This window comes from Fundulus heteroclitus, chromosome 21 (assembly GCF_011125445.2).
Source record: "Fundulus heteroclitus isolate FHET01 chromosome 21, MU-UCD_Fhet_4.1, whole genome shotgun sequence".
NCBI lineage: Eukaryota > Metazoa > Chordata > Actinopteri > Cyprinodontiformes > Fundulidae > Fundulus > Fundulus heteroclitus.
This window is the reverse complement of record NC_046381.1, coordinates 40,747,315-40,774,483: the sequence shown is the minus strand read 5'-3', so window position 1 is coordinate 40,774,483 and position 27,169 is coordinate 40,747,315. Positions and strand designations below refer to the sequence as shown.

Here is a 27,169-nt window from a genome sequence, read left to right as displayed (position 1 = left end):
CAGAGATAAAGATCAGCATTACAGTTTCATCAGATTTAGATCAAAACTACATGGAGCCACTAAACACAGCTTATTTTTTATTTCATCCTCATTGGTCCAAAGAGACAAACAATATCAGATACTAAATGACAGACATGATCAGATAAACAGTATCAACATCTCTAAACTGAGAGTTCATCATGAGGATCCAGTCAGAGTCTCTTTAAACTCAACCTGCTGCAGCTTAACCTCTGGATCATCAGGACAGCTCAGCTCCTCTCCTCTACAAAGATCATCAGATCCACTTCCTGCAAAGAGAAGAAGGAGCAACGGAGGATATCAGTGAGTGTTTCCAGCCTCTGGAAGCTGAACATGAACATTTCATCTGTTTCTGAAACATCAGCTGACTAAGAAACATGGAGGCTGTCCCTGAACACATCTGGATGAAACTAATGACAGAAGGACACATGTCCAAATGTGCTGAGTGGACCTCAGCAGAACTTCTGCTCTGTAGAAAGACCACATGGTGACTAAATGTAATGATGGGCTGTGAAATCAGTGATTTGCAGGCTGCAGTCAGACTGATCTCAGAGCTGTGACTAAGATGAAACTGATCAGCTATTTTCTGTTGAAATGAGAGAACAAAGAGTCTGAGATCAGATCTAATGCTCCCACAGCTTGATGAACGAGGACCACTGTCTCTAGACATGGTGGAAGGCTGTCAGCTAGAATCCAGCTGGATTTCCTGGAGACATGAACACAACAACAACAGTCATCTTCACATGGACACAAACACAGGAACACAACAAGCTGCTGGCTCCTCTGATTGGCTGATTGTTGTCTTTGTGTCCAATCAGGAAGCCTGACAACATTCTCCTCCCACTGAGAAGCTGCAGCTTTACTGTAAACACTGGATCTTTGCTTTGGTACCAACTGGGTTCAGAACAGTTCTGCTGACAGCAGCGGGACTCACTCAAACCATCTACTTACAGAATCTTCAGTTTGTAGTCTGGACTCTTTACAAGATCCTCCAGCTGCTGAACATCTGACTCTTTCAGGTAGTTTCCTCTAAGGTCCAATTCTGACAGATGGGACGTGTTGGACTTCAGAGCCGAACACAGAGAATCACAGCTGATCTTTGACAACCTGCACTTCTTCAATCTGAGTAAAGAATAAAAGAAGTGAGCTGTAGCCAACAGGATGCAGGTTCTAACAGTACAACAGAACCAGTTAAAGAGCTATTGTTAATGTTAATGACAACAAACTGCTGCTTCAATAAAGACCTGCTGACTTTTGCTCTTCAACAATCACCAATATTATAATGTAAAACTTGTTTAGCAGTTTTGAAGAAATATGGATGTAATAATTTTATTCCTGTCAAGTTACAGGTATTTGGTTTGTTTTAATAGTTTGCTTTCAGGAAGGCTCTGTTGTTTTTAACCTTAGACAGGGAGAACAAATGGTCCTCCCAGATAAGGAATGCTTTGCCTTATCCAGCTGTGCATGAAACTGGTGACTGATCACCATCCGCAATAAAACTTGCTCCCTTCTTTGTTTTCAACCCCCATGTTGTAAATTCCTGAATCCTCCTGACCCAACCTTCCTGACCCTTTTTTGATGGGTGGCCAAAGGAAAAAAGGACAGAGATGACCTGGCGCAGATGATCCCAAACTGTCAGGGAGTAAAAGTTTTCCGTTTGGGTTTATACTCTGTCCTCTTCTATAGAACAGTCTAAACTTGTGTTGTGTGCTTTTCATTCTAGGATAAAAGGGGTTATCTTTAATAACCCTAACAAGCAGTTTTTTCAGCCCTGGGGTCTGATTTATAAAACTTTGAGTCGAATCCGTACTAAAAGTGTGACAGTCTCGGTACTAGTGCTCATGTGATTATCCATATGACACACCTGTTCTGACCTGTTTTTGTGCCCTGACTCTGCCCAAGGATTCTGTTTTGGACTGTTTTTGGATGTCTGGCCACCGGCTCTGACTCTGGACCTGCCCTCGGATTTCGGACTCTGGTATTACCACCTGATCTTCCTGCCTGACTCTGCTTTCTCGGTTCTGACCCTGTGCCTGGTGGCTGACCACCGAGGACCTTTCAGTCCCAGGGCTAAAACCCTGAGAACTTCCCTGATCAGACTTGTAATACAGCATTTGCAGCAACATACCCCACTCTCAGGAATCTGCACTCACCCTCCCAGCCAATTGTCCTTGATGCAGATGATTCACCCACAACCTGCAGCAGTTAACTCCTAAATGAACTGTTTTCTTACATGATCTAATTCTTGACTGGCTGAATTTTGGGTCCTCCATTTCTGTTCATTACAAAAGGTGTATATACACCAAGTTAAACAAAATGGCATTTGGCAGAAATTATTCAGATTTATAAAACCGTGTGCATGCACATCAGCACGGCATTTTCCTTTATAGATCACAGCTGTACATATACATTTGGTACCAGGTCCTGGCTCAGGTTTTGCTCTCTACATGCCCATATTCACCTATAAACAGTTGATGCAAAGCAACACATGAATGTTAATGTTTATAAAAATGTGTCAGCTGATAATTTTTTTCATCATGGTGATATGGCAGCCATGGAGAAAAAGCAATGAAACTGTTATGCAGTTGAACAGCAGGCTTACTGTTTTCAAAATCTGGTAATACCTATCATATTGCTTGTGATGTAACTGGTGTTTCTTTTACACCATGAGCTTTAAAGTTGTTACCATGGTCGGGAACGTACTGATCATCATAAAGCAGCAGAGATGTTGGCTACTTTACCATCACAATTATGGGCAGAAAGTCCAATGGAGGTGGGATTAATTTCATGTGCTCCAGTTTAATTTCAGGTCACTACTGACTCTCCTGTCTGGGTGAACCAGTACCCACCTAAATCTTAAGCAGAGGAAATGACTGCTGATACCATTGCTGGTCTCCTTGCAGCTGGTGTTTTAGAACCCTCTGCCACATGATGGAACACACCCATTCTTCCAGTGGAAGATAAAGGTACTGGTAAATATCGCATAGTACATGATTTCAGAGCCATAAATTCTGTTTTAAAAACACAATTTCTGTGCCTAATCCATATTTGGCCCTTCCAGTTTGGAGCCCACCCACCAGTGGTATATATGTATTGATCTGGGTAATGCTTTCTTCTGTCTTCTTCTGACTACCACAGAGATTTGCTCTTTCACCAGGTGTTTTTACCCAGGTTTTAAAAGATGTTTTACAGACATGTTCTCTGCCCAGAAACACCACTCTCACTCAGTATGTCGATGACCAGCTGTTGGCTTCTCCTACCGTTGAGATCTGACTTCAGGTCACGGAGTTAGTTTTGAGACACCTCCATCAACATGGTTTTAAGGTCAGTAAAGATGAGTTGCAAGTTGCTAGGAAACAGGCATGTTTCCTGGGTCGTGCTATTTCCATAGGAACAACCAGTATGTCCTCCAACCACATGCAGAGCCTTTTAATACACCCCTAACCACTGCTAATGAAAGATATGCTTTCATGTCTGGGACTAACATTCCCGGTTACACTGATCTCACACAAGCTTTTGAGGGACCTCATAAAGATAAAGACTTCTTCATCCTGTTCAAACAAAGAGTAGCGTCTGCAGCTGAATTTACTTTCAATGACTGCTCTTTACCCCTTTCCTTAATGTTTCTGTGACAAAACTAGCAGTAAATGGAGTTTGTTTTAGGCAAAGGGGGAGACAGAAGATGCTAATGTACATATTAGTGATTTTCTTTAAATATCAGAATCAGAATCATGTTTATTGCCAAGTAGGTTTGCACTTACACGGAATTTGACTTGGTATTGACGGTGCAGACAAAAAAAAATCTATATAATGAAAGATATGTATATATATATATATATATATATATATATATATATATATATATATATATATATACAGACAGACAGCTATATACACGGTAGACTGTGCGTTAATGTAATGCAGAAGGTACGGAGATGCTAGGTTGGTGTAACTTGTAGGTCCTGAACGGGGGAGGGAAAGAGGCAGTGTCAAGTGTCAGGTGATGCTGGATAACATGGAAAAACATCAACGCAAATACACAGAACATGCAGCATGAATAGCCGGAATGATTCAAAATAATGCTCATTTAGTCATGTGATATACTTTACATGTTTTGCCAACTCACAGTGTGGTGCCTTATGTAAATTCACAAAGCTTCACTATGACCGCACTCAGATATTTCAGGCTGTCAAAAGTCTTGGAGTCACACAACATCACATTCACATGAAGGCATAAACATGGCAGACTGTAATACTGAAGGTGAACCTCATCAATGTGAGGAGCGGGTGTCCAGAATGGAAAAGGTGAGACCAGATTTGGAATCCAGTTAACTAAATGCTGACAACCCAGGGTCCAGACCAGGAAGCAGAGCAGTAGTTAACACACCTCTCTGCAGCTTCTGTACTGTTACCCACCTATTATCCTATTGAGACTGTGTCTTTCCCACAGCCAAAACTGAATAGATCAAAAACTGATCTAAAAGGAACAAATCATAAAGATCTAATTAAAATCAATACAGCTCACCTTGAACAAAAAAAAATAAAACTATTAAATGTGGTCTATTAAATATAAAGTCTCTCCCTCCAAAGACTCTGTTAGTTAATGAATTGATTTCCAATAATCAGATTGATTGATTTTGTCTCACAGAAACCTGGCTACAAGAGGACTACATTAGTATAAATGAGGCAACTCCCTCCAGTTATCTAAAATTACATATTCCAAGATCTGTGGGAAGAGGAGGAGGAGTGGCAACAATCTTTCAGTCTGATTTATTAATTAGTCCCAGGCCAATTAATAACTACAGTTCTTTTGCACATTTAACCCTCAGTTTCCCTCATCCAAATTGCAAAGCAATAAAACCTCTTCTGTTTGTTGTTTTGTATCATCCACCAGATCCTTGCTCTCAGTTTTTGGATCAGTTGTCAGACTTCTTATCTGATTTGGTGTTAAACACTGACAAGGTTATTTTAGTAAGTGATTTTAACATTCATGTTGACACAGAATGTGATAACCTTAGTGTAGCCTTTAAAACTATCCTAGATTCAATTGGTTTTGCTCAAAATGTGCATACACCGATGCACTCTTGGCTCCACACTTTAGACCTTAACAGTATTTCCTCACCTCCCTGTCCTATCTGATCTTTTTTTAATAACATTTGAGTTTAATCTAATTGAGTTCTCCACCCCCAAAAGAGGATTCCATTATAGTAGATCTTTATCGGAAAAATGCTGTATCAAACTTCAAAGAGTCTGTCCCCCTTTTAATATCCTCAGTATTGCAGAAATACCCTGCAGATGGCAGCAATGTTGTTTCTTCCCATTCACAAATAGACACATTTGTTAACTGTGTGACTTCCTCATTGCATTCTGCATTAGACAATGTAGCTCCCTTGAAAAAGAAGGTGATTATTCACAGGAAGCTGGCTCCCTGGTTTTATTCAGAGCTGCGTTCCTTGAAGCACAATGTTAGGAAATTGGAGTGAAAATGGCGCTCTACACACCAAGAGGAATCCTACCTAATCTGGAAAGACAGTCTATTGTTGTATAAAAAGAGCCTTTGCAGAGTTAGAGCAGCATATTTTTCATCATTAATTGAGGAGAATAAAAATAATCCTTGATTTCTCTTTAGTACGGTTGCCAAACTTACTCAGTCACAGCTCTGTTGATCCATCCATTCCCTTAGCTCTTAGCACTAGTGACTTTATGGGAATCTTCATAAATAAAATTGACTCCATTAAAAATAAAATAATTGGCATCCTCCCAAACATGATTACTTCATCCTCAGTAAGTGAGGCAGTGCTGAAGGAATCTTTAGACATGCACAGTGTTTGAACTGTTTAGAAGCAGTAGAGCGTTCTGAGCTATCTAAAATTTTAGCTTCATCTAAACCTTCAACCTGTATGTTAGACCTAATCCAAACTAGGTTGTTTAAGAAGATATTGCTTTTGATCAGTGGCACTATTTTACACATGATTAATCTATCCTTAGTAAATAGATATGTACCACAGGCTTTTAACGTAGCTGTTATTAAACCTTTACTTAAGAAACCTTCTCTCGATCAAGATGAGTTAGTAAATTACAGACCTATATCTAATCTTCTTTTCTTATCTAAAATTCTTGAGAAAGTAGTTGCTTATCAATTTTGTGAACATTTACAAAGTAATGACCTACTTGAGGAGTTTCAGTCAGGCTTTAGAGCTCATCATAGCACTGAAACGGCTCTGGTGAAGGTCACTAATGATATTCTCATGGCCTCAGATAATGGACTTGTGTCTGTACTTGTCCTGTTAGATCTCAGTGCTGCATTTGATACAGTTGATCAGAATATTCTCCTACACAGACTTGAGCATACTGTAGGGATTAAGGGTAAAGCATTAGACTGGTTCAAATATTATCTGTCGGACAGATTCCAGTTTGTTCATGTCAATAGTAAATCTTCTTCAAACTCTAAAGTCACTTGTGGAGTAACACAGGGTTCAGTCCTTGGACCAATTCTCTTTACTATATATATGCTTCCGATTGGCAAAATCATCAGACAACATGGGATTAATTTTCACTGTTATGCTGATGATACTCAGTTGTATTTATCCATAAATCCTGATGAATCCAATCAATTACTTAAACTACAGACATGTCTTGATGGCATCAAAAGCTGGATGACTTTAAATTTTCTGCATTTAAATTCTGACAAGACAGAAGTTGTAATCTTTGGAACAGAGTCCTGAAAAAATAAACTTCTTAACCAATCACTTCATCTGGATGGCATTAACTTGGCCTCTGATTATAAAGTAAAAAATCTTGGTGTTATTTTTGACCAAGACATGTCATTTAAATCCCATATTAAACAGGTTTCCCGAGTTTCCTTTTTTTACCTCCGGAATATCGCCAAAATTAGAAACATTCTGTCCCAGGAGCGATGCTGAAAAACTAGTCAATTCTAATGTATGCACCCCTTAATAATCAAGTTCCATCATATATCACAGCTCTGATTACCCCGCATGTTCCTAACAGAGCACTTCGCTCTCAGACTGCAGGTCTGCTGGTGGTTCCTAGAGTCTGTAAAACCAGAATGGGAGGCAGATCCTTTAGCTATCAGGCTCCTCTCCTGTGGAACCAACTCCCAGTTTTGGTCCATGAGGCCGACACCCTGTCTACTTTTAGGACTAATCTTAAAACTTTCCTTTTTGACAAAGCTTATAGTTACAGTGGCTCATGTTACCCTGAGCTACCTCTTTAGTTATGCTGCTATAGGCTTAGGCTACTGGAGGACATCAGGGCCTATATTTCTCAGTCTACTAAGTTCTATTGTTCTCCAGTTTTGCATGACTGTTGTCATTTCAGCTTTTAACTTTTGTTCTCTCTCTTTGTTTCTTCATAGTAGGTACACCTCGCCTGGCATTCTGTTATCTGTGGCATCAACTAGGGAAGACAGATCACCCGCTATTACCATCTAATGTAGAACAGATTACTGGATCAATGTGTGCTTCTGTGCTTTTTGTGTGTCTTGCTGTGTCTCTGCTCTGTCTTCTGTAACCCCCCGTCGGTCAAGGCAAATGACCGTTCATACTGAGCCCAGTTGTGCCGGAGGTTTTCCTTCCCGTTAATGGGGAGTTTTTCTTCCCATTAATGTCGCTTCATGCTTGCTCAGTATGAGGGATTGCTGCAAAGCCATGGACAATGCAGACAACTCTTCCTGTGGCTCTACGCTTCTCCAGGAGTGAATACTACTTGTTGGGGCTTTGATGCAATCAACTGGTTCCCTTATATAGGAAATCTTTGACCAATTTGTATAATCTGACCCAATATGTATAATATGATTGAACTTGACTTTGTAAAGTGCCTTGAGATGACATGTTTCATGAATTGGTGCAATATAAATAAAAGTGAATTGAATTGGATGAATGTGTGCTTCTGTGCTTTTTTGTCTGTCTTGTTGTGTCTCTGCTCTTTCTTCTGTAGCCCCCAGTCGGTCGAGGCAGATGACCGTTCATACTGAGCCTGGTTCCGCTAGATGTTTTCCTTCCCAAATAATGGGGAGTTTTTCTTTCCACTGTCGCTTCATGCTTACTCAGTATGAGGGATCGCTGCAAAGCAATGGACAATGCAGACAACTCTCCCTGTGGCTCTACGCTTCGTCAGGAGGGAATGCTGCTTGTCGGGACTTTGAAGCAATCAACGGGTAAATAAAATTGAATTGAATTGAATTAAATTTAATTTAATTGAAGACCAGGTGACACAGCGGTTTACAGACGGTTGTTGTTTCAGACATGATAGTCAAGGACTGAAAACTGCATATGTTGTGGTGGACTACAACATAAAGGGCTGAGAGCAGGATTTTTCACATGATGATGGTTACTATGGACGGGAAGCTGAGAAAGGAATTGATTTTAGAAAGGATTAAGGAGTTTCTCTCAGTTACAGACTGTATTGGAGGGAAACAACAGACTACAATGAGATCCTAGGGAAGGAGAAGGAGGTGCACCACCCCCAAATGCTGACTGGGTTTGGCTTAAGGTCATTGTCAGGGTGACTGCTGTCGAGCAGGGAGGTGCTGAACACAGGTGTTGGGCATTTTCATTGCTGCGGGGACGGCTTAAAAGGAGACGGCTGTCAGCACATTGATGCCAGAGTGTTAGCCATATGTGGTAGGAGCTCAGTGGTCAGCGTCTCACAATGAAACCTTCTCTTTGTAACCTTTGTTAACCTGCAACTCTCTGTAGAGCACCGAAATGCGAACTCCGCCTCCTGGCCTCCACAGCACCCACTCACACTCCCCTGTGGTTCGTTCTTTGCTTGCATGGTAAGTAGACGGTATCAGCAGACCGTCACTCTTGTGGCACCCGGTAACTCTCTCTCTCCCTGTTACAGAGCTTCCCACGGTCGTTACTATCCCGGACGCTACTAAGAACTCCCTCCTGCATCTCTCTTTTGCTCTGCTGAATAAATTCTTGTTAAAACTACCTAATCTGCCTACTCAGTGTAGGTGGTGGAAAGGGCTTCACATTCAGTGAGGTTGAAAGGAAAAACTGGTACTTAGTTTCATTGGAGACAGTGTGCAGCAGCACCAGAATCCCAGCAGTGACTAGAGGAGGTCCAGGATGGCCTAAGGGTCATCTGAATGTGCTCAATCAGCAGCAGGCAGAACTGGATACAGGGGCAGAATACCCCTCTCTGGTTCCTGACAAGACAGTTCACCTTATATGTGTTGAAGACCTATCCGGGACATTTTTTATGACAATTTGGGGGGTAAATTTCCAATTTATAGGTCGATAGGTGATTTCTTACTCTTTAGGGAAAAGCCAAAATCAATTCTTTGTCAAATTCATAATTTTTGTCTGCTACATCACTTACCAAATTAAGAAGGGGTGCGTAAATTTAAAGATTATACCTTATCAGATGTGCGATTTCATTGGGGGACCAAAGAGACGTGATGGTTTCAGCTCAATTTTTGTAGGTGATCTCTTATTAGAGATAAAAAGGGGGAATTGTTATCACTATCATAATCATGTTTGCGTTAAACATGTATTTTTCTACTGCGACAGACTGGCGACCTGTTCAGGGTGTACCCTGCCTCTCGCCCAGTGAACACTGGAGATAGGCACCAGCAACCCCATGAGGGTTTAAGTGGGTCAGAAAATGGATGGATGGATGTATTTTTCTATTTTTCTGCACAAATATTTACCTTCTAATCACTAAAACTGTGTGGCTTGGAGTCTACAGAGGGGGAGGTTTGCAGCAATAGATTCATTCAAGCTCCTGTAGATACCAGGCACTAAGAGGCACCAGAAGTTTTACGAGGTAGCTTTCAAAATGGCATACAGTTTGAAAGTTTTTTTATATTGTTTTTAATGCTTTTCCTTGTAAAATCTTAAAACCAGCTAAGCTATTAAAAAAAAGTTTGTGGACACTCCAAGAGGGGCCAGTTAGTCTATTAAAATTATGCTCCAGGTTGCGAATGCTTACAATTTCTGTGGAGGGGGACTTCGGTAATATACTAATTAAACTTTATAGTAATGTTTGAAGTGTTTGTCTCCCTTTAGAATTCCAGTTGTAATATATCCATATTATAAGTGTTTCATCTCTGATAATTGTTTTCTTCCTTTGCTCTCTTCACCCTAGTCACATACTATTTCAGACACTTCCCTCTGGCAGGAGGTTTTGGTCCATCAGGACCAAAACCTCACACCACTTGAACAGTTTTTTTCCCATCGGCTATCGGCCTTATGAACAAGGCCAAGAGCTGCCCATGACACTGGACACTGCCTCTCCCTCCCGGACTTACAAGCTTCTGCATTACATTAACCCACAGTCTACTATGTATATAGCTTCTGTATATATATTCTATTTTATTTTGCTTTGTCTGCACCATCAACACCAAGTCAAATTCCTTGTAAGTGCAAACCTACTTGGCAATAAAGCTGATTCTGATTCTGATAGCACAAGAATGAATAATACTACTGTTTTGAATTATTCTGATCAAGATGATATAATGTTAAAGTCTGATATGGAGTGAAATTGAACATCTGAGAGTTCAATTTCACTCCATATCAGACTTGCAGCCAGACCTCATGCAGTGTGGTTGCATTTCATAACTTTCATAACCAGTTTCAATATAGGGACTTCTTGCTCAGGATTGGCCGAGAGTGGGATTTCACCTGGGGTCACATCAGTTTTTATCATCTTTAAGAAAGGATGAGTTTTTTCTGGTGAATAAAGGCCCAGCCTGCCCTCTGATGCCCCACACTGGTACTCCTGCATTTGTAAGGTATGAAAGTGATGGATGTTTATCCATGGGAATGGAGAATAGAGAACCAAGTAAGGGGTTTTACAGGGTTGGGGAAGAGTAGACGGATTTGACCTTGGTTACTGAACAGGTTTAGCTTACCTAGTCTAATGTAAATTAAAATAATGTGCACATAGGGACCTAAAACAGACCTTAATTGATTTGATGAACCCTAAATTGTAGATAAAAGCTAAACATTTGATCTTGTGTGTTAAAACCCTATGAAGCATTGTTGAGCAGCACTAAAAGTTCCAGCACTTCCCGGTTCCAACACGGAAACCCTTTGAATCCCACATTATGAGCTTACAGAAATGGGTCCTTTGTGTTTTGTTTACATTTTCATGTGATGGGTTATCTTGTTTTGTGTCTGATCACACAGATCCTGTCGACAACGCCATCATCAAAAGAAAAAGAGGAATATTATAAAAATATTATTCTGAAGTCACTATGGCCTCACATCGCTCAGACATAGGAGGCATGAAGACATGGTGGCTGTGTATAAGATTCACTGTTTACTGATTGCAAGGCCAAATGCTGCGTAAATACTGTGTGGGATGATTATTGTCAAGGATAGATTGTCTCTGTTTTGTCTCATGCCAAGGCCACTGTGCAGTATTAGGGAGAGATGAAAAGCGAGACAGGCAGAGACAGGGCAGATGCAGACTGCAATGGGACCATGGGGTGCAATTACTTTCCATCTATGTGATCTCTGCTCTGTTTCTCAATAAAAGTGCTGGAACTTCATCACCGCTGTCTCTTCATTTAGTAAAGATGGGAACTCAGTTCTAATTGTTTAGAATTCCAATAACTGCACCCAAATTATTCAAGTTTCACAGAAAACAAACAAGTCGGCAGGAAATGGGAAGGAAAAATTAACAAATGTAGATTGATTTATATTAATAAACTATTTTATTTAGCATGGAGAATATTAAATGTAAAACTGACAGTAAAAGCTGAGGACCCAAGAATCAGAATCTGGTACTGTGAAATGTGTTTTAGTCAGTAAAATCCATCCAGAACTTCGAAAAGTGCTGAAGCATCAATCGGTTATTATATATTTGTTCCTGTCAGATAGATTCCAGGAGCTGAAATTCACATTTCTAGAATAGAAGATCTGAGCTTTGTTTTTCAGCAAAAATGTATCCAATTATTCACAGAAATATCAAATCATATCAAATATATTAAAATCATCCTGTAGTAAATATAGAAAAACTGATCTGATGAAGGTTAAAAGAGATTAAAAGCCTTCAAAACATGAAACATCAGTATTTTTAATTTCTTCTATTTTCCTCTTTCTAAAAGCTGCAATCCTAAACTGAAATTCAACTCATTGTTTCAGGTTTCCTGCTGATTATTTAATAAATCCTGGCATGATGTTAGAAAAAGAAAGAAACTTTAACTGGAACAAAGCAGTGAAGACGAAAACATATTTTACCATGAAGATCCTCAGTGTGGAGCAGTAGAATATCAGCCAGATTTGTGGAGTTCAGTATCAACACAACTTGCACATTACAAATATCAGAACTAAAACATGGAGTCTGACCTCAATTTTTGTAGTTTGCAGAGGGGAGTCTTGAGAAAACCACAGAGCTCTTTCACTCCAGCATCTTTCAGGTCATAGTTCCAGCTCAGGTCCAGTTCTGTCAAATGGGACGGGTTGGACTCAAGAGCTGAGACCAGAGAAGCACAGCTGATCTCTGACGACCTGCAGTCCTTCAATCTGAATAAAGAATAAATGGTAAATGGCTTATACTTGTATAGTGCTTTAACCAGTCTTGACGACCTCCAAAGTGCTTCACACTACAATCAGTCATTCATCCGTTCACACACACATTCACACCCTGACAGTGGTGAGCTATGTTAGTAACTACAGCTGCCCTGGGGCAGGCTGACAGAGGCGAGGCTGACATGCACCTGCACCACCAGGCCCTTTGAGCAGGCAATGCAGGTGAAGGACACAACAAGAGAGACAGTCAGAGCGGGGACAGTAAGAGCGGGGGTTTGAACCAGCAACCCACCAATATCAGGATGAACTCCTTAACCTCTGTGCCACCATCGCCCTAATGCAAAACCGTCAAACTAATAAAAGATGTGACTTGAAGCCAGCACAATGTCGGTTGAAAAAGAAATATGAATATACAAACGATAAAATGTTGAAACTTAATTTCCCTAACTATACAAGTCCCAGAAACATGGTGAACTGATGTCTGATATTTGATCCAGTAAACTGATTTAAAGAGTTAAACCAAGCAGAACCAGAACATGTTATCATGACGTGTAGTTAGAATATTTCAGATGGGCTAAACTGGACTTTAATTACCCAAATGTGACATCAGAGCTGTTAATTAATGCTGCCCTGATTGAATGGGAGCAGCTCATTTTCACAGTGACAGTTACCTTCTATTGAGGGGAACTGAGGGAATTATCTGAAGGATCAATAGCTGCAATAATTACTCTTCAATCATTTCTAAACAAATGAATACATGACTGAGAACAGAAGTGCTTCTACCTGTTCAGACAGGATGCTGCATCACAAACAGAACCAGTCTGATATCAATGTTATGAGCAAAGAAAGCAGAACAAATTCCCAACAAACATCAGATTTCTTAATCCAACCATCCAAGCTGAGATTTAACTGGAGGCCAACAGTTCAGAGCTCAATGTTGCTTCAGTCCAGAAGGTGGAGCCCATAAAAAACGGACCTTTTCCAGTTTTTACTCTGCAGAACATCTGGACCACATTCAGACTCTTCAGGAAAAATGCTGGTTATTTTTTCCTTGACTTTCCTGCTTGTGTCTCTGACTCCTTTACTGTCGGGTATATTAGATGATGCTGGATTCATGGTGAGGATATTTACAGAGAGTCTGCAGGCATTTCAACAAGTCCTCCCATTGTTTAGATCCTGGCTCACTGAAAAGGGCTCCTAGAAAGTAGAGCTGAACAATATCAGGAGAACATGGCTGTACAACGAGCAGACTGGACCCACCGGACTCTGGTTAGGAACATTTTTACTTCAACTTCCCAAAAACCCCTTCACCACTCCCATATCTGTCATGGTGGTTCATCTGGACCTTTTCTCCCCATGGTTCTGACCTCCTTGACCCTCTGCCTCCTAGAAATCCATCATCCTGCCTTTTTGGGTCATCTTGGGGTTCTGGGACCTCCTGTAGTTTGGCTGCTGGGCCGAACCAACAAACACCAGCAAGAAGCTGCTTCTAACAGCTCCAACACTGAACATCTCTAGCTGGGCAGTATTTCCATGAAGCTTTCTGCATTCAGCCACATCCACCACACTCTTTTCCTCCCAGCTTCTCTGGCTTTGGTCCATCTAGGAATGTTAGGGGAGACTCTTGGGTCTCAGTTGAGTGGTCCCTATGCACAGTAAAATATGTCATCCCGCATTTGCGGTAACTGTCATTCCTATGAAAGGATGACAGTTACCCAATATTGTTGGGATACTGCTGAATGAAGATGTGACTGTAAAAGATGCCCCTGGTGTTTTCTAAGAAGGAGCTGCTTTGTCTTGCGTTGTCTTTTTTGAGTCTTTTTTTAAAGTTCAACCTCTCCAACAAGCCCCCCCCCCCCCTTTGCTGCCTGCTTTGAGCTTGTTTTTATAGCGCTGGTTCCTATTTTCACTCACAAAATTTGGCAACACTGTTCATCAGGAGAGGAGTATATCAGTAGTTTCCTGCCAGCACTTCTCCTGAGCAACCATTGAGGTCTTTTCAGGCTAGTTCAGACTCCTTCCTTACGTCGTGTGTGTTCTGCATGTGGGTCAAAGCTGTTAGATCCATGACACACCAAATGTGATCTCAGCAGTGTCACAATAGTTTCTAACCATATTCACCTCTATCAGTTCAGACTGCTCTCAGTCCAAAACATCACTTATCAGGTCAGGTAATATTGACTCAAATATGGATAATTAAAGCCAGAATAAAAGCGTGGCAGGCCTGAGTCAATGTTTGGCTTCGTTGTAGCTAAAAACTAACATCCAATTCACCTGCTGAGCAAATCAACTAAAATCAAGTGAATTTTTTAGGTTCATGGAACCCAAATCATTTAGAGTTTGGACTGGGTGGGGAAAGGTAGATGGGGGATCCGTTTAATGTGCAGCTGGTCCACATGTGGAGGCAGGTGAAGGTAAAGATCAACTCTCAAGGTCGTCCAGGGCAGCAATATGTGAATCCAAAGTAGCTGAATAACCAACGTCTGCTCTTCCAGCGGGTCCAAAGATTGGATCCTGGTCCACTCTGGACATCAAGAGCTCTTAGCTCCTATTCAATTGTTTACACAACTCATTTTCTTCTCATATCGAGTCAGTAAGAGTTTAACTGGCCAATAATCTTCAAAAGTACATTCAATAAAACCAGGTGATAGCTCATTGAAATACATGCCAGCAGTGCTTAGCATTGCTAACTTTAGCTCAATGCATCTTTCTGAAGCAGCAGATAAAACAAATTCTTTTATCTTTGGTTTGCTTCTAGAAGTTTGTTACTTGTCTGCAACTTTGCATTAACCTCATTAGTAAACAGTTTTGGTCTCTCATAATTATAATTCTGCTCCACACCAGGCTGTTTGGCTTGTCTGCTCATGCCTGTGCATATTCTAAATCATCAGAGACATGGCAACTACAACAGGATTAAATTCAAGGTTAGCACATTTACTGATCTAGGAGTCTTTGACAATCCTGGAGACTCTTAGATGAGCAACATGACATTTAGGAGTTGCAGTTTTAGGCATTAAATCCTGGCAGGAAGTTGGGAAAAGAAGGAAACTTTAACTAGGCCAAATTAGTGAAGAAAGCAGACTTTATCATGAAGCTCGTCAGTGTGGATCAGTAGAATGTCAGCCACGTGTATGCAGTTTAGTTTCAACACAACTTTTGCATCACAAATATCAGAACTAAAACATGGAGTCTTACCTCAATCTCTGTAGTTTGCAGAGGGGAGTCTGGAGAAAACCACAGAGCTCCTTCACTCCAGCATCTTTCAGGTCTTCATTCCAGCTCAGGTCCAGTTCTGTCAGATGGGACGGGTTGGACTTCAGAGCCAAGATCAGAGAAGCACAGCTGATTTTTGACAACATGCAGTTCTTCAATCTGAATAAAGATGTGGGGAAGATGTGAGCTGAAGCCAAAAAGATGCATCTTAAAACTGAAATGTGAACAAATAAATAATAATAAGTCAAAAAAAATTTCCCTAAATGTAAAAGTCCCGAAAATATGAACTGATATCTGATCTTTGATCCAGTAAAACGGATTTAAACAGTTAAACCAAGCAGAACCAGAACATGTCACACTTTAATGCAGGTAAACACGATTTTCAGAAAGAACACAGAGTTACGTTTTAAAAGAGTTTATTGAAGGGATGAATAATGGCAGATGAGGCAGAAAGTATGATCGGTCTGGTGTCTTTTTTAAAATGCTGTTGTCTTCTAGTCTGTGGCAGGGTTCTGCTAGAACAGTGGTTCTCGGACTAATAATGTTCTGAACATGGATAACCTAACAGAGTTTCAGCTCAGATTGTTCTGGATTTTTTTTATTTTAAACCAGCAGCTTGCATCGAGGATTTTCTCTAAGGAAACATGGTGTCTGTTTAAAGTTATGCTCATTCAGTCCCTGATCACTGAACGTTGGTCCGATGTTCTTCTGCGAGGCTCATATGTGTGCCATCATACTTGGTCAGTTGTTTTCAGTGATCTCTGTGTGTCTGGTGGGTCATTCTGAGAACTAAAACCTACCTACTAAATCTCCACCTCCAAGCTTCAGCTGTGGATCAGCCTTCCTGAAGACCTGAGGGCAGCTCAGATGGCTTGAACTAAATAATAATCATCTAGATTTTTCATTGCATCTCCGTACAAACCAATGAAATGTGTCCTCTGCATTTAACCTGTCCCTTAGGGAGCAATCGGCTGCCACTGGTCGGCGCCGGGGAGTATTCTGGGGGTTAAGGGTTTTGCTCAGACCAAGTGCAGCAGTATGTGGGATTTGAACTTGTGAACTTGCAGCCTTCTATTCTGGAAATGTATAATCTTTGGGATAACGCTTCCTATGGACAGTATTGACACACCTCGAGGATGCACCCGAGCTGACCCTATGCTGCCAGTGAAGGTGGGAAATGACTGCAATAATTTTTAGTGGACACTGGAGCCACATATTCCAATATTACCAGACAACAATCAACCTCTGGGTTGTGGACCAAGATTGGGTCACTGATGAGCATCTCAAGGAAGGAACAGCATCTGCTGTTGCAACCCGTGGGCAAGAGTTTCCTGACATCTATTGGAGACTGTCAGGAGAGCCTACTACAACTATTATTTTCTGTGTTTCAGCTATAAAAGCCCTGGATACAAAGTCTGAGTTCTAACCCATCCCCACCTGACCCACCATACATCACTCTTTTCTACGACAGGAACCACACAGACGGGTATCAAAAATCTTTTGCAACAGAACTTGAAGGTAAAACATGGACAGTGACTTCTAGGAATATATATGTGGCACCTAAGGGTGTGGCAGCTGCTGTGAAGCTAATTTATGAACAACTACAATGGAATATGATATCAGATCAAGCGTTTCCTCGTATTTCTCTTTCTCTCCATGTTGAGAACCAGGCAAAGGAATTAGGGGGCATGGTACAACATTTCCTTCAGGCCACCAATTGGCCTCTTACCAGCATTATTCTATCACCAGTTACTTTTATCAGATTTTGAAAGATGTTTAACAGACATGTCCTCTGCCCGGAAACACCACTCTCATTCAGTGCGTTGATGACCTGCTGTTGGTTTCTCCTACTGCTGAGATCTGACTTCAGGTCATGGAGAAAGTTTTGAGACATCTCCATCAACATGGTTTTAAGGTCAGTAAAGATGAGTTGCAACTTGCTGGGAAAAAGGTGTCTTTTCTGGGCCTTGTTATTTCTGCTGGAACAACCAGTATGTCCTCCAGCCACAATCAGGGCATTTGAACCCTAAACCCTAGTGCATGAAAGAGTCACAAAAGACCAAAGTCACAACTACATTCCCTGGTAAACTGATCTCATACAACCTTTGAGGGACCTTGTGAAGATGCAAGGTATGGAGAAAATGTTTTGATTTGGAATCAGGAAGCTGGCGAAGCATTTGTCCTGCTTAAAACAAAGGCATTTGAAGCTGAACTGACTCTCCCTGACTATTCTTTACAATTTTTCCTTGATGTTTCCATAAGAAAACTAGCAGTAAATTGTGTTTTATTTCAGAAAAAGGCATAGAGAAATCAGAGTGCTAATGTACATCAGGGATGTTGGATAATATGGAAGAACATCACCCAAATGCACACAACATGCAGCAGGAATAACCAGATGGATTCAAAAGACTACTCATTTAGTTATGGGACATACGTTTTATGTTGACAACTCATGGTTCGGTGGCTTGTAAATTCAGAAAGCTAAACTGTGACTGCACTCAGAAACACAGGCTGTCCTATTGAAATAAACAATGTAAGAGGAGCTGAGATTTGCGCTCTTTAATCGCTTTGGTGATAAAGATTGACAAAAGACTTTATGAAAGTCAGAGGGACAATGCGGCCACTGCTGCTACTTCCTGGCAACCTCTCACTCCAGAGTCTCTTTTTTTGATCCATCAGTTTTGTCCGAGGTACCCATGGAACTCAGCAGGGCCCGTCTTCCCACTGAGAAGCATCAACACCGTTTTAGGGATCCTCAGAAGAAGACAACCCTGTTGAGTCATTCCTCTTTTTCTGTCAGCCTCAAACATGTATCGACTTCTGGGGGCTTTAATGATAACAGCATAACGCAAGGTCTGAATTTTGGAGTAGTGATGGACTCAAACCTGAACCTCCAAAAGCATCTAAAGACAATTACAAGGTCGGCTTTATATCACCTCAAGAACATTTCCAGGATTAAAGGACTGATGTCTCAGCAGGATCTGGAAAAACTAATCCATGCGTTTATATTTAGTAGAATTGATTACTAAAACAGTGTTTCTATAGGTCTGCCTAAAAGTGGATCAGACACATGCAGCTGATCCAGAACGCTGCTGCCCACGTCCTCACTAAGACTAAGAAAGTAGAGAACATGGACCCGGTTCTGAAGTCCTTACTAAAACTAAGAACGTAGAGAACATGGACCCAGTTCTGAAGTCCTCACTAAGACTAAGAACATAGAGTACATCACCCCAGTTCTAAAATCATTCCACTGGCTCCTTGTATCTCAGAGAATAGACTTTAAAATCCTCCTGTTAGTCTATAAATCCCTGGATTAGCACCTAAATATATCACAGACTTGTTATCAGTGTATCAACCCTCCAGACCATTAAGGTCTTCTGGCTCCAGCCTACTCTGCATGCCTAGAACCAGAACTAAACACGGAGACGCAGCATTTAGTTCATATGCTCCACTTTTCTGGAACATACTTCCATAAAACTGTAAAAGTGTGGAAAGCCTGAGTTCCTTTATATCAAGATTAAAAACACATCTGTTAAGGATTGCCTTCAGCTGTTCTCATTGAACTGTATTACAGAAACTTCACTTTATAGTTCAACTGTTTTTACTTGTTTGCTTTTAATTTTTACTCTCCCATGTTCTATTTTGTTTCTGGATTTTATTCCCTCTTGCTTTTATTCTGTTTTATTTTCCTGAAATTTTAATCATGTAAGGCACTTTGCATTGTATCTCTACTGAAATGTGCTATACAAATAAATTTGCCTTGCCTTTGCCATAAAGAACAGGTACCCTCTCCCTCTGATCCATTCAGCTTTTGAGATTCTGCAAGGTGCAAAGATTTTTTCAAAGTTTGACTTAAAGGAGAAGTCCAGTCAAAATCAGAATTCAAGCTGCTGAAAGTACGTTAAACAAAAAAAAATATAAAGTTAAATAAATGATAAGCTTTTTTTAATTAAGAGTAATGTTCATTTGAATGTCCTGTAGTGGGGGAAGCCATCTTGGAGAAGAAAAGTACTGTCACCTCCCAGTTTGTGACATCAGGTTGCAGGATCAGCTGCTGAGCAAGTCCCAATGCCCTATCTGTCCCCTTGTAAATAAATATCCATTTTCATGCCGAAATATTTTTTTAACCTCTTAGACAAAGCTAGACATGGTATTAAGCATTTCAATTTAAAGTAGTACTAATTGTACATTTTAGAGACATAAAAAGACAACAAATAAGCATTAAAGTACGGTTTATGGGTTGGGATCTTATTTTATAAGATGAGTATATAACTCATCTATAGAATCAATCTCTGCTCAAAATGGTGATCTGCACCGCCTAATCTACTTTCCGCAGTTATTATCAGTAATTGCAAACGTAAACTGCAGAAAATACGGGCAGAGTGATGCCTTCTGAGTTTATTCACTCTATTGTCAGGATAAGCTCCAGTGCGTTATGAGGCGGAGGGATATTTCGGCGTCACTTAGTTTAGAGCCCAAACAAGCCACTTCACTTTCAGAAACAAGCACAAAAAACTCCGCCCCTCTGGTCGGGTAAACAAATGTCCCAGCAAATTCTACATTATAAAAAGAAAAACCTACCAAAAAGTCTCGCTCTCATGTCATCTTGAAGACATTCTTCTTCAAAATGTTGGCTACAGACTACGTGTTTTCTCTCTGACCAGAAGTTTGATAGTAAATCCTTTCTCTTCAAGTAGGCAATCGCACAAAAGAGCCCGTGGTGGATCATGAATTGGAAAGGTGAAAAAACGAATGCTTTTTCCACTTTTACCCAATGTATTGGAACATCCAACTGCCATGCACATGGGGATTGTTGCTTTAACAATAGCTCTCGCAATTTCAATGGTGAAGTCCTCTCGAAATCCGAAATAATTGTTGTTGATCGCAGTTGTGTATAACAGTTCCTATTGATTTAGCTTGTAGAGCGCAGTGCCTTACCGCAACATTACGTCACAGGATGTGATGTCGGGCGGCCGGATGTGATGTCGGGCAGCCATTTATTTTCTTATTGATTAACGTTAAATTCATTAAATCACCACGGATGTATTAGCTATAGGTATAGCTAATGATCCCCTGATTTTTTCTTGTTGATCGGACTTCTCCTTTAAGACATGCTTATCACCTGGTGAAGATTAGAGAGAGAGATTTGTCAAGCCCTGACAAATGACGTGATCCAGGACATGCTCAACAAATTCAATTTTGTTTAGTTGGATGACATTCTGATCTTCTTGTTTGCTGAGCAGTCCCATACTGCACATGTTTGCAAGGTTCTCCAGCATCTTCTTCTACACAAGCTCTATGTGAAAGCAAAAAAGGTGTGACATTCATGTTCCCAGAGTGTTCATCCTTGGCTTCATCCTGCCTTCATGCCTTCCAGGAACTCAACAACAGTTTCACCTCTGCCCCAATCCTCACCATACCAGATTCTCAACTTCAGTGTTTTGTTGAAGTGGATGCCTCAGACTCTAAAGTAGGGGCAGTTCTCTCTCAGCGCTCAGCAGGAGCTAACCGGATTTACCCATGTGCCTTCCTCTCTTGCTAACTATCTCCTAGCCAGAGAAACTATGAGGGATTAACTACAAACTATTGGGGATCGGCAATTGTTGCCCATTAAGGTGAGGCTAGAAGAATGCCGTCACTTGCTGAAGGGGTCTGAACTGCCGTTTGCCATTCATCACCAGACCAGATGCCCTGTCTCGCTTGGATGGCCTCACTTCCTCCTCTCTTGAAGCTCCTTCTAATATCATTCTGTCTTCTGTGTTGTGGGAGTACTGACTTGGAGCCTGGAGAAGAGGGTCAAGCAAGCAACAGCTGGGGTTCAACCTCCAGATGGGTGTCCTCCAAACCAACTTTTTCTTTGACCAGAGCTTAGGTCCTAGGTAATCCATTGGGCACATGCTTCCAGTTTCTCTTGTCACCCAATGGTCGAACGCACACTTTTTATCATACAACAGAAGTTCTGGTGGTCGACCATGAAGAGTGAAGTCTCTGAGTATGTAGTGGCTTGTCCTGTCTGTGCCCAGCACAAGCCTTCCAACACCTGCTCTCCGTGACTATTGCTGGCTGCCATTCCCTGCTCGACCTTGGTCTCACATCTCTCTGGATTTCGTCACTGGACTGCCTATTTCAGAATGTAATAACAACCTTCTCACTGTGGTTGCCAGATTTTCAACGATGGCTCACTTCATCCCTCTTGGTAAATTGCCTTTAGCAAGGAGACTGCCAAGGTTTTGATGTCACATGTGTTTAAGATTTATGGTTTCCTGTCGAACATAGTATCTGATAGAGGTCCTCAGTTTATTTCCCAATTTTAGAAGGCCTTTTGTTCCCTGTTAGGAGCTTCTGTCAGTCTCTCATGAGGTTACCATTCTCAAACCAATGGGCAGTCAACGGCTAAATCAGGAATTAGAGACTAGTCTGTGCATCCTGGCCTCTAGGTGTCCTTCTTGGAGTAAGCAACTTATGTCGGTAGAGTTTGCCCAAAACACCCTACCCTGTTCCTCCACTGGTCTGACTCCGTCTCCAGCCCTGGAGAAAGAGGTTAGTGCACCTTCTGCCCTTTCACTTATCTGCCACTGTCGTAGGACCTGGACTTTGGCACGTCATACTGTCCTGAAACAGACCCTAAACTACAAAAGGGCGGCACCTATCTACCAAAGAGTTTGGTTGCCCTTTGGACAGACTCACATAAGCTATCTCAAAGATTTACCAGACCATTTCCTGTATCTAAGGTTATTAGCGGTGTGGCTGTAAGACTTAAGCTCCCCAGGACCATGGTATGTCACCCCATGTTTCATGTCAGCCACAGTAAACCAGCTAGAGAGAGCAAGTTGTTCCCTGCCACCAAGGCACCTCCTGCCCCCTAGATTATTAACAGTGAACCAGTAAATCCTTTTAACAAACTGCTGGCTGTGAGGCTTCGGGGTGGTGGTCACCAGTTCCTGGTCGATTGGGAGGGATGTGGTCCCTCCCAAGTCTCTTATTCAAGACTTTTATGACCAGCACCCAGAAACTCCTGGTTCATGTGGAGCCGGGTCGCCTTCCCCGACACCCACCTGAGACTCTGTAACACCAGGGTCGCCTTCCGTGATGCCTGCCTGAGGGTGAGGTGGACCTTAGTGAATGAAGCAGAAGGAGCTAGAGGCATCCTCATCACTTCCCAGGACAAAAGCACCCTGCTCTATCCACATTTTTACAATATATTTGATGATATTGGCCTGCGTACTATAAACAGTTTGTTTTAGTTTTTCTGTTTTAATTCATGTTGCTCAAACTTGTTGGGTTGCTGCCAAACAGTTCCTCTGAGTACAGAGACATCTGCTGAAGTAGAGGTTTTTACTTTTCAATATTGTGGTGTAGTTTCAATAACCACGCGTCTGGGTCCTGGCAGGCTTGAGTTTGTTCTGGCTTTGTCTGATTGAGCTGTGATATTAGAGAGGTTCCTCTCTGACCTGGACGAACAGAACAGCAGTTTCAGGACAAAGCTGAGATGGTGGAACCTTGTGGTGCTATTATATATTTATTTCAGATTTTCTGTTTTTTGTTCTTCTCAGTCATTTGTTTTGAGGTAATGCTAGTTTTTTCTTTTCATTTAACTTGTTTATGTGTCTATATGGTCCTACTACTCTTGTGGAACAAAAATTAACGTATGATGTTAAGATGTGACAAAGAAATTAAAAATAAAGTTAAACTATCTTATCTTGTCATCTGAAATCAAACTGAAATAGCTCCCTCAATAATGCAAATCATTTGAATAATTTTTGTTAATCTGTCCAAAACATTGTGTGAACTTTTCAATAGTCACACTTTCAATACTTACAATAATCACATAAGAAACTATATCATTTACAAGGCAAAGCATTTGGACAGCAGGTTGTTTTTTGAAAATTATGTCAAAATAAGATTGTAAATTAAAATAAGTATTAAAGTAGCAATGAAGATAAAACCAACCTCAGTTCCTTTACTTTACAGACTGGAGTCTCCAAGATCTCACAGAGATGTTTCATTTCAGAGTCTCCAAAGGCTCTCCCTCCATTGTGGATCTCACCTATTTCCATATCAATCAGATGGGAGTGGTTGGACTTCAGAGCCGAGGCCACAAGTCCACATTCAGGCTCTGAGAGACTCAAGCCCACTAGTCTGTGAATAAAGAAACAATAACATTAGTTCTGGTTAAATCAGACAAATAAACAATGATATTGAACAGACTCAAACATTATGCCTAAACAGTGATGTCATCATCAGATCATCATTTATGTGATCTGCTCTTCACATAAATGTCCTGTTTGACTCGACACAGGTAATCTCTTCAGTCTCTTCAGGTCTTGGTCCTGCTGGAGAAATGTTGTGTCTCTGGTTTTGTTAAAATCTTAATTTAACTAAAAATATAAACAAGATCATCCAGAGTAAATCAGCAAAACTGATTAAATATATCTGGGTGTTCAGGTTAGGATTTGGCCGTCTCCTGTGTGTAAATCATCACCAGATAATTCTCTAGACTGTAATGCAATGAACCAGAAGACCCAGAATTCGACCAGACAATACAAGTTTTTCGCCGTTTCTCATCCTGGATCCAGCGATAGACGAAAGGAGAATCCAAAGGCACGGTAAGGGCCAAGAAACAGGTCAGGTGATCTGACCAGCAATCAGGTCTGACAGGGATAATGCAGGCTCAGAGAATCAGAAGGCAAAAACAGGTCAGTTAACAGCCACCAGCGTCTTTCAATAATCTGGCACTAGTGACTGGTCTGAGTGCTGGTTCTTTAGTTAGAGGTGCAGGAAGATCATGAGATAATGAGAACGGGGTGGAGCCGTGCAGGTGTGTCAGGTGGAGAATCAGACTAGCACTAGTGCCATGATTATTACATAGACATATTTGAGTTTGGTGATGATACACTATGGTTGTTTTGGCTTCATCTCTCTTACAAATAATCTATAACTATTTGCTTGATCAATAAAGCACCTTATTCTAAAATTATGTTCTCTGCTACAGGAGTTTACAGGTTGGTGACTTAGTTTTGCACTTTTCTACTTCAGTGGTATAATACCTGAAGTTCATTCTACCTGGCTGCTATCTACAGTGGTGGGACCCCTATTTAATTTTCTACAGTGTGTTTTAGTTTGATACAGTGCTTGATGAGAATATTTTGTTACAGCCATTTTATAGCTGGTAGCAGCATGTTAATGTGCAATAATTATCAGGTAAAAAAAACATTTGGTTTATTTGCTCATCTAAGATAACATTGAGTATAATGATGATCATCATATCTACCTAATTATGTTGCAATTAGATGTGTTAGATGTCTTGACTCACTTGTGCTGCCACACACTAAAATGGTAGATTAGTGGACATTGTTTTCAGATTTATGCTCCATTCATAATTTATTCATTTTTATGCATTTTATATCTGACATTTGAACTTGAATATTTTTGGGACAGCTGAAGTTTTAGACATCTGAATGGCCGAAAGTATGAAAGAAGTAGTTAAAGGTCCAAAAACGTCCAGAACCGACATGAAAAATGAAGAATAAACTGGATGGCATGGGATTATTAAAGTACGTCTGATTCTGATTCTGATGACAATAGTGCTGAATCAGCATCACTCAACCAAGACGTCTGGACTCACTGAGCCTTTCTGCAGTTCCTCACAGCTGGAATCAGTCTCCGTCTTCCTGCTGCTGATGTGTTGTACTTCTCCAGGTCCAACTCATCCAGAACCTCCTCTGCCATCTGCAGCATGTAGGCCAGAGCTGAGCACTGGATCTCTGAGAGCTCCTTCTCTGATTTGTTCTCTGATTTCAGGAACTGTTGGATCTCCTGATAAACAGAGAGGTCCTTCATCTCCATCAGACAGTGGAAGATGTTGATGCTTCTGTCTGGAGAGATATAGTAAGTGTTCATCTCCTTCAGATTATTGATGACTCTCTGGATGGTTTCTGGACTGTTCTCTGTCTGACCCAGCAGGCCTCCTAAGAGTCTCTGGTTGGACTCCACAGAGAGGCCATGAAGGAAGCGAGCAAACAGGTCCAGGTGGCCATTTTTACTGAAGAGGGATTTATCCATGATTTTCTTCAAGAAGTCCTCCAGAGATGTTTCACTGTATTTTTGTCCCAGGAAGTTCTCCACCACCTCTGTGTTCCTGCTGGTGAAGCAGTGGAACATGTAGACTGCAGCCAGAAACTCCTGAATGCTAAGATGAACAAAGCAGTAGACTGCTTTCTGGAAGATCACGCTCTCTCTCTTGAAGATCTCTGTACAAACTCCTGAGTACACCGAGGCGTCTGTGACATCCAGACCACACTGCTCCAGGTCTTCTTGGTAGAACATGATGTTTCCTTTCTCCAGATGTTCAAAAGCCAGCCTCCCCAGCTTCAGGAGAACTTCCCTGTCAGCCTCCATCAGCTCCTGTGGACTCCTCTCATGTCCTTCATGGTATTTGTTCTTCTTCCTCCTGGTCTGGACCAGCAGGAAGTGAGAGTACATGTCAGTCATGGTCTTAGGCAGCTCTCCTCTCTGCTCTGTGGTCAACATGTCCTCCAGAACCGTAGCAGTGATCCAGCAGAAGACTGGGATTCCACACATGATGTGGAGGCTCCTGGAGGTCTTGATGTGGGAGATGATTCTGCTGGACAGCTCTTCATCACTGAACCTCCTCCTGAAGTACTCCTCCTTCTGGGCGTCGGTGAAGCCTCGTACCTCTGTTACCCTGGCAACACATGAAGGAGGGATCTGATTGGCCGCTGCAGGTCTGGAGGTGATCCAGACGAGAGCCGAGGGAAGCAGGTTCCCCTTGATGAGGTTTGTCAGCAAAACGTAGACTGATGACTTCTGTGTGACGTCAGAAACAAGCCGACTGTGGTTGAAGTCCAGAGAAAGTCTGCTTTCATCCAGGCCGTCAAAGATGAAGAGAAGTTTCTGGCCAGCCAGCTGCTCTGCTGGGAGCTTCTGGAGGGTTGGATGGAAAACATGGAGCAGCGTGAGAAGACTGTGCTGCTCATCTCTGATCAGGTTCAGCTCCCTGAACGACAGCAGAACCACCACACGGACATCTTGGTTCTCCAAGCCCTCGGCCCAGTCCAGAGTGAACTTCTGCACTGAGAAGGTTTTTCCAGCACCAGCGACGCCGTTGGTCAGAACCACTCTGATGGGTTCATGTTGGTCAGGTAAGGCTTTAAAGATGTCGTGGCACCTGATTGGAGAGTCATGGAGGTTCTGGATCTTGGAAGCTATCTCCAGCTGCTTCACCTCATGTTGGGTATTAACCTCTTCACTCTGTCCCTCTGTGATGTAGAGATCAGTGTAGATCCTGTTGAGGAGGGTTCTACTTCCTGGTTCATCACTTCCTTCAGTCACACATTCACATCTCCTCCTCAGACTGATCTTATGTTCCTCTAGAACCTCCTGCAGACCAACATCTGCTGGAACAGAGAA

At 41.6% G+C, this 27,169-nt stretch overlaps 1 protein-coding gene across 1 annotated transcript; it reads right to left on the bottom strand.

Annotated features, from left to right (window-relative positions):
• Window positions 1–27,148, bottom strand: LOC105920567 (protein NLRC3; the record flags this gene model as incomplete). The annotated part of the gene is made up of 6 exons (XM_036124976.1): window positions 1–287; window positions 970–1,140; window positions 12,344–12,520; window positions 15,722–15,898; window positions 23,690–23,878; window positions 25,365–27,148. Coding segments are annotated over 6 exons (2,511 nt in total), but the record flags the coding sequence as incomplete, so codon positions are not given.
• Window positions 27,149–27,169: the final 21 nt, after the last annotated feature.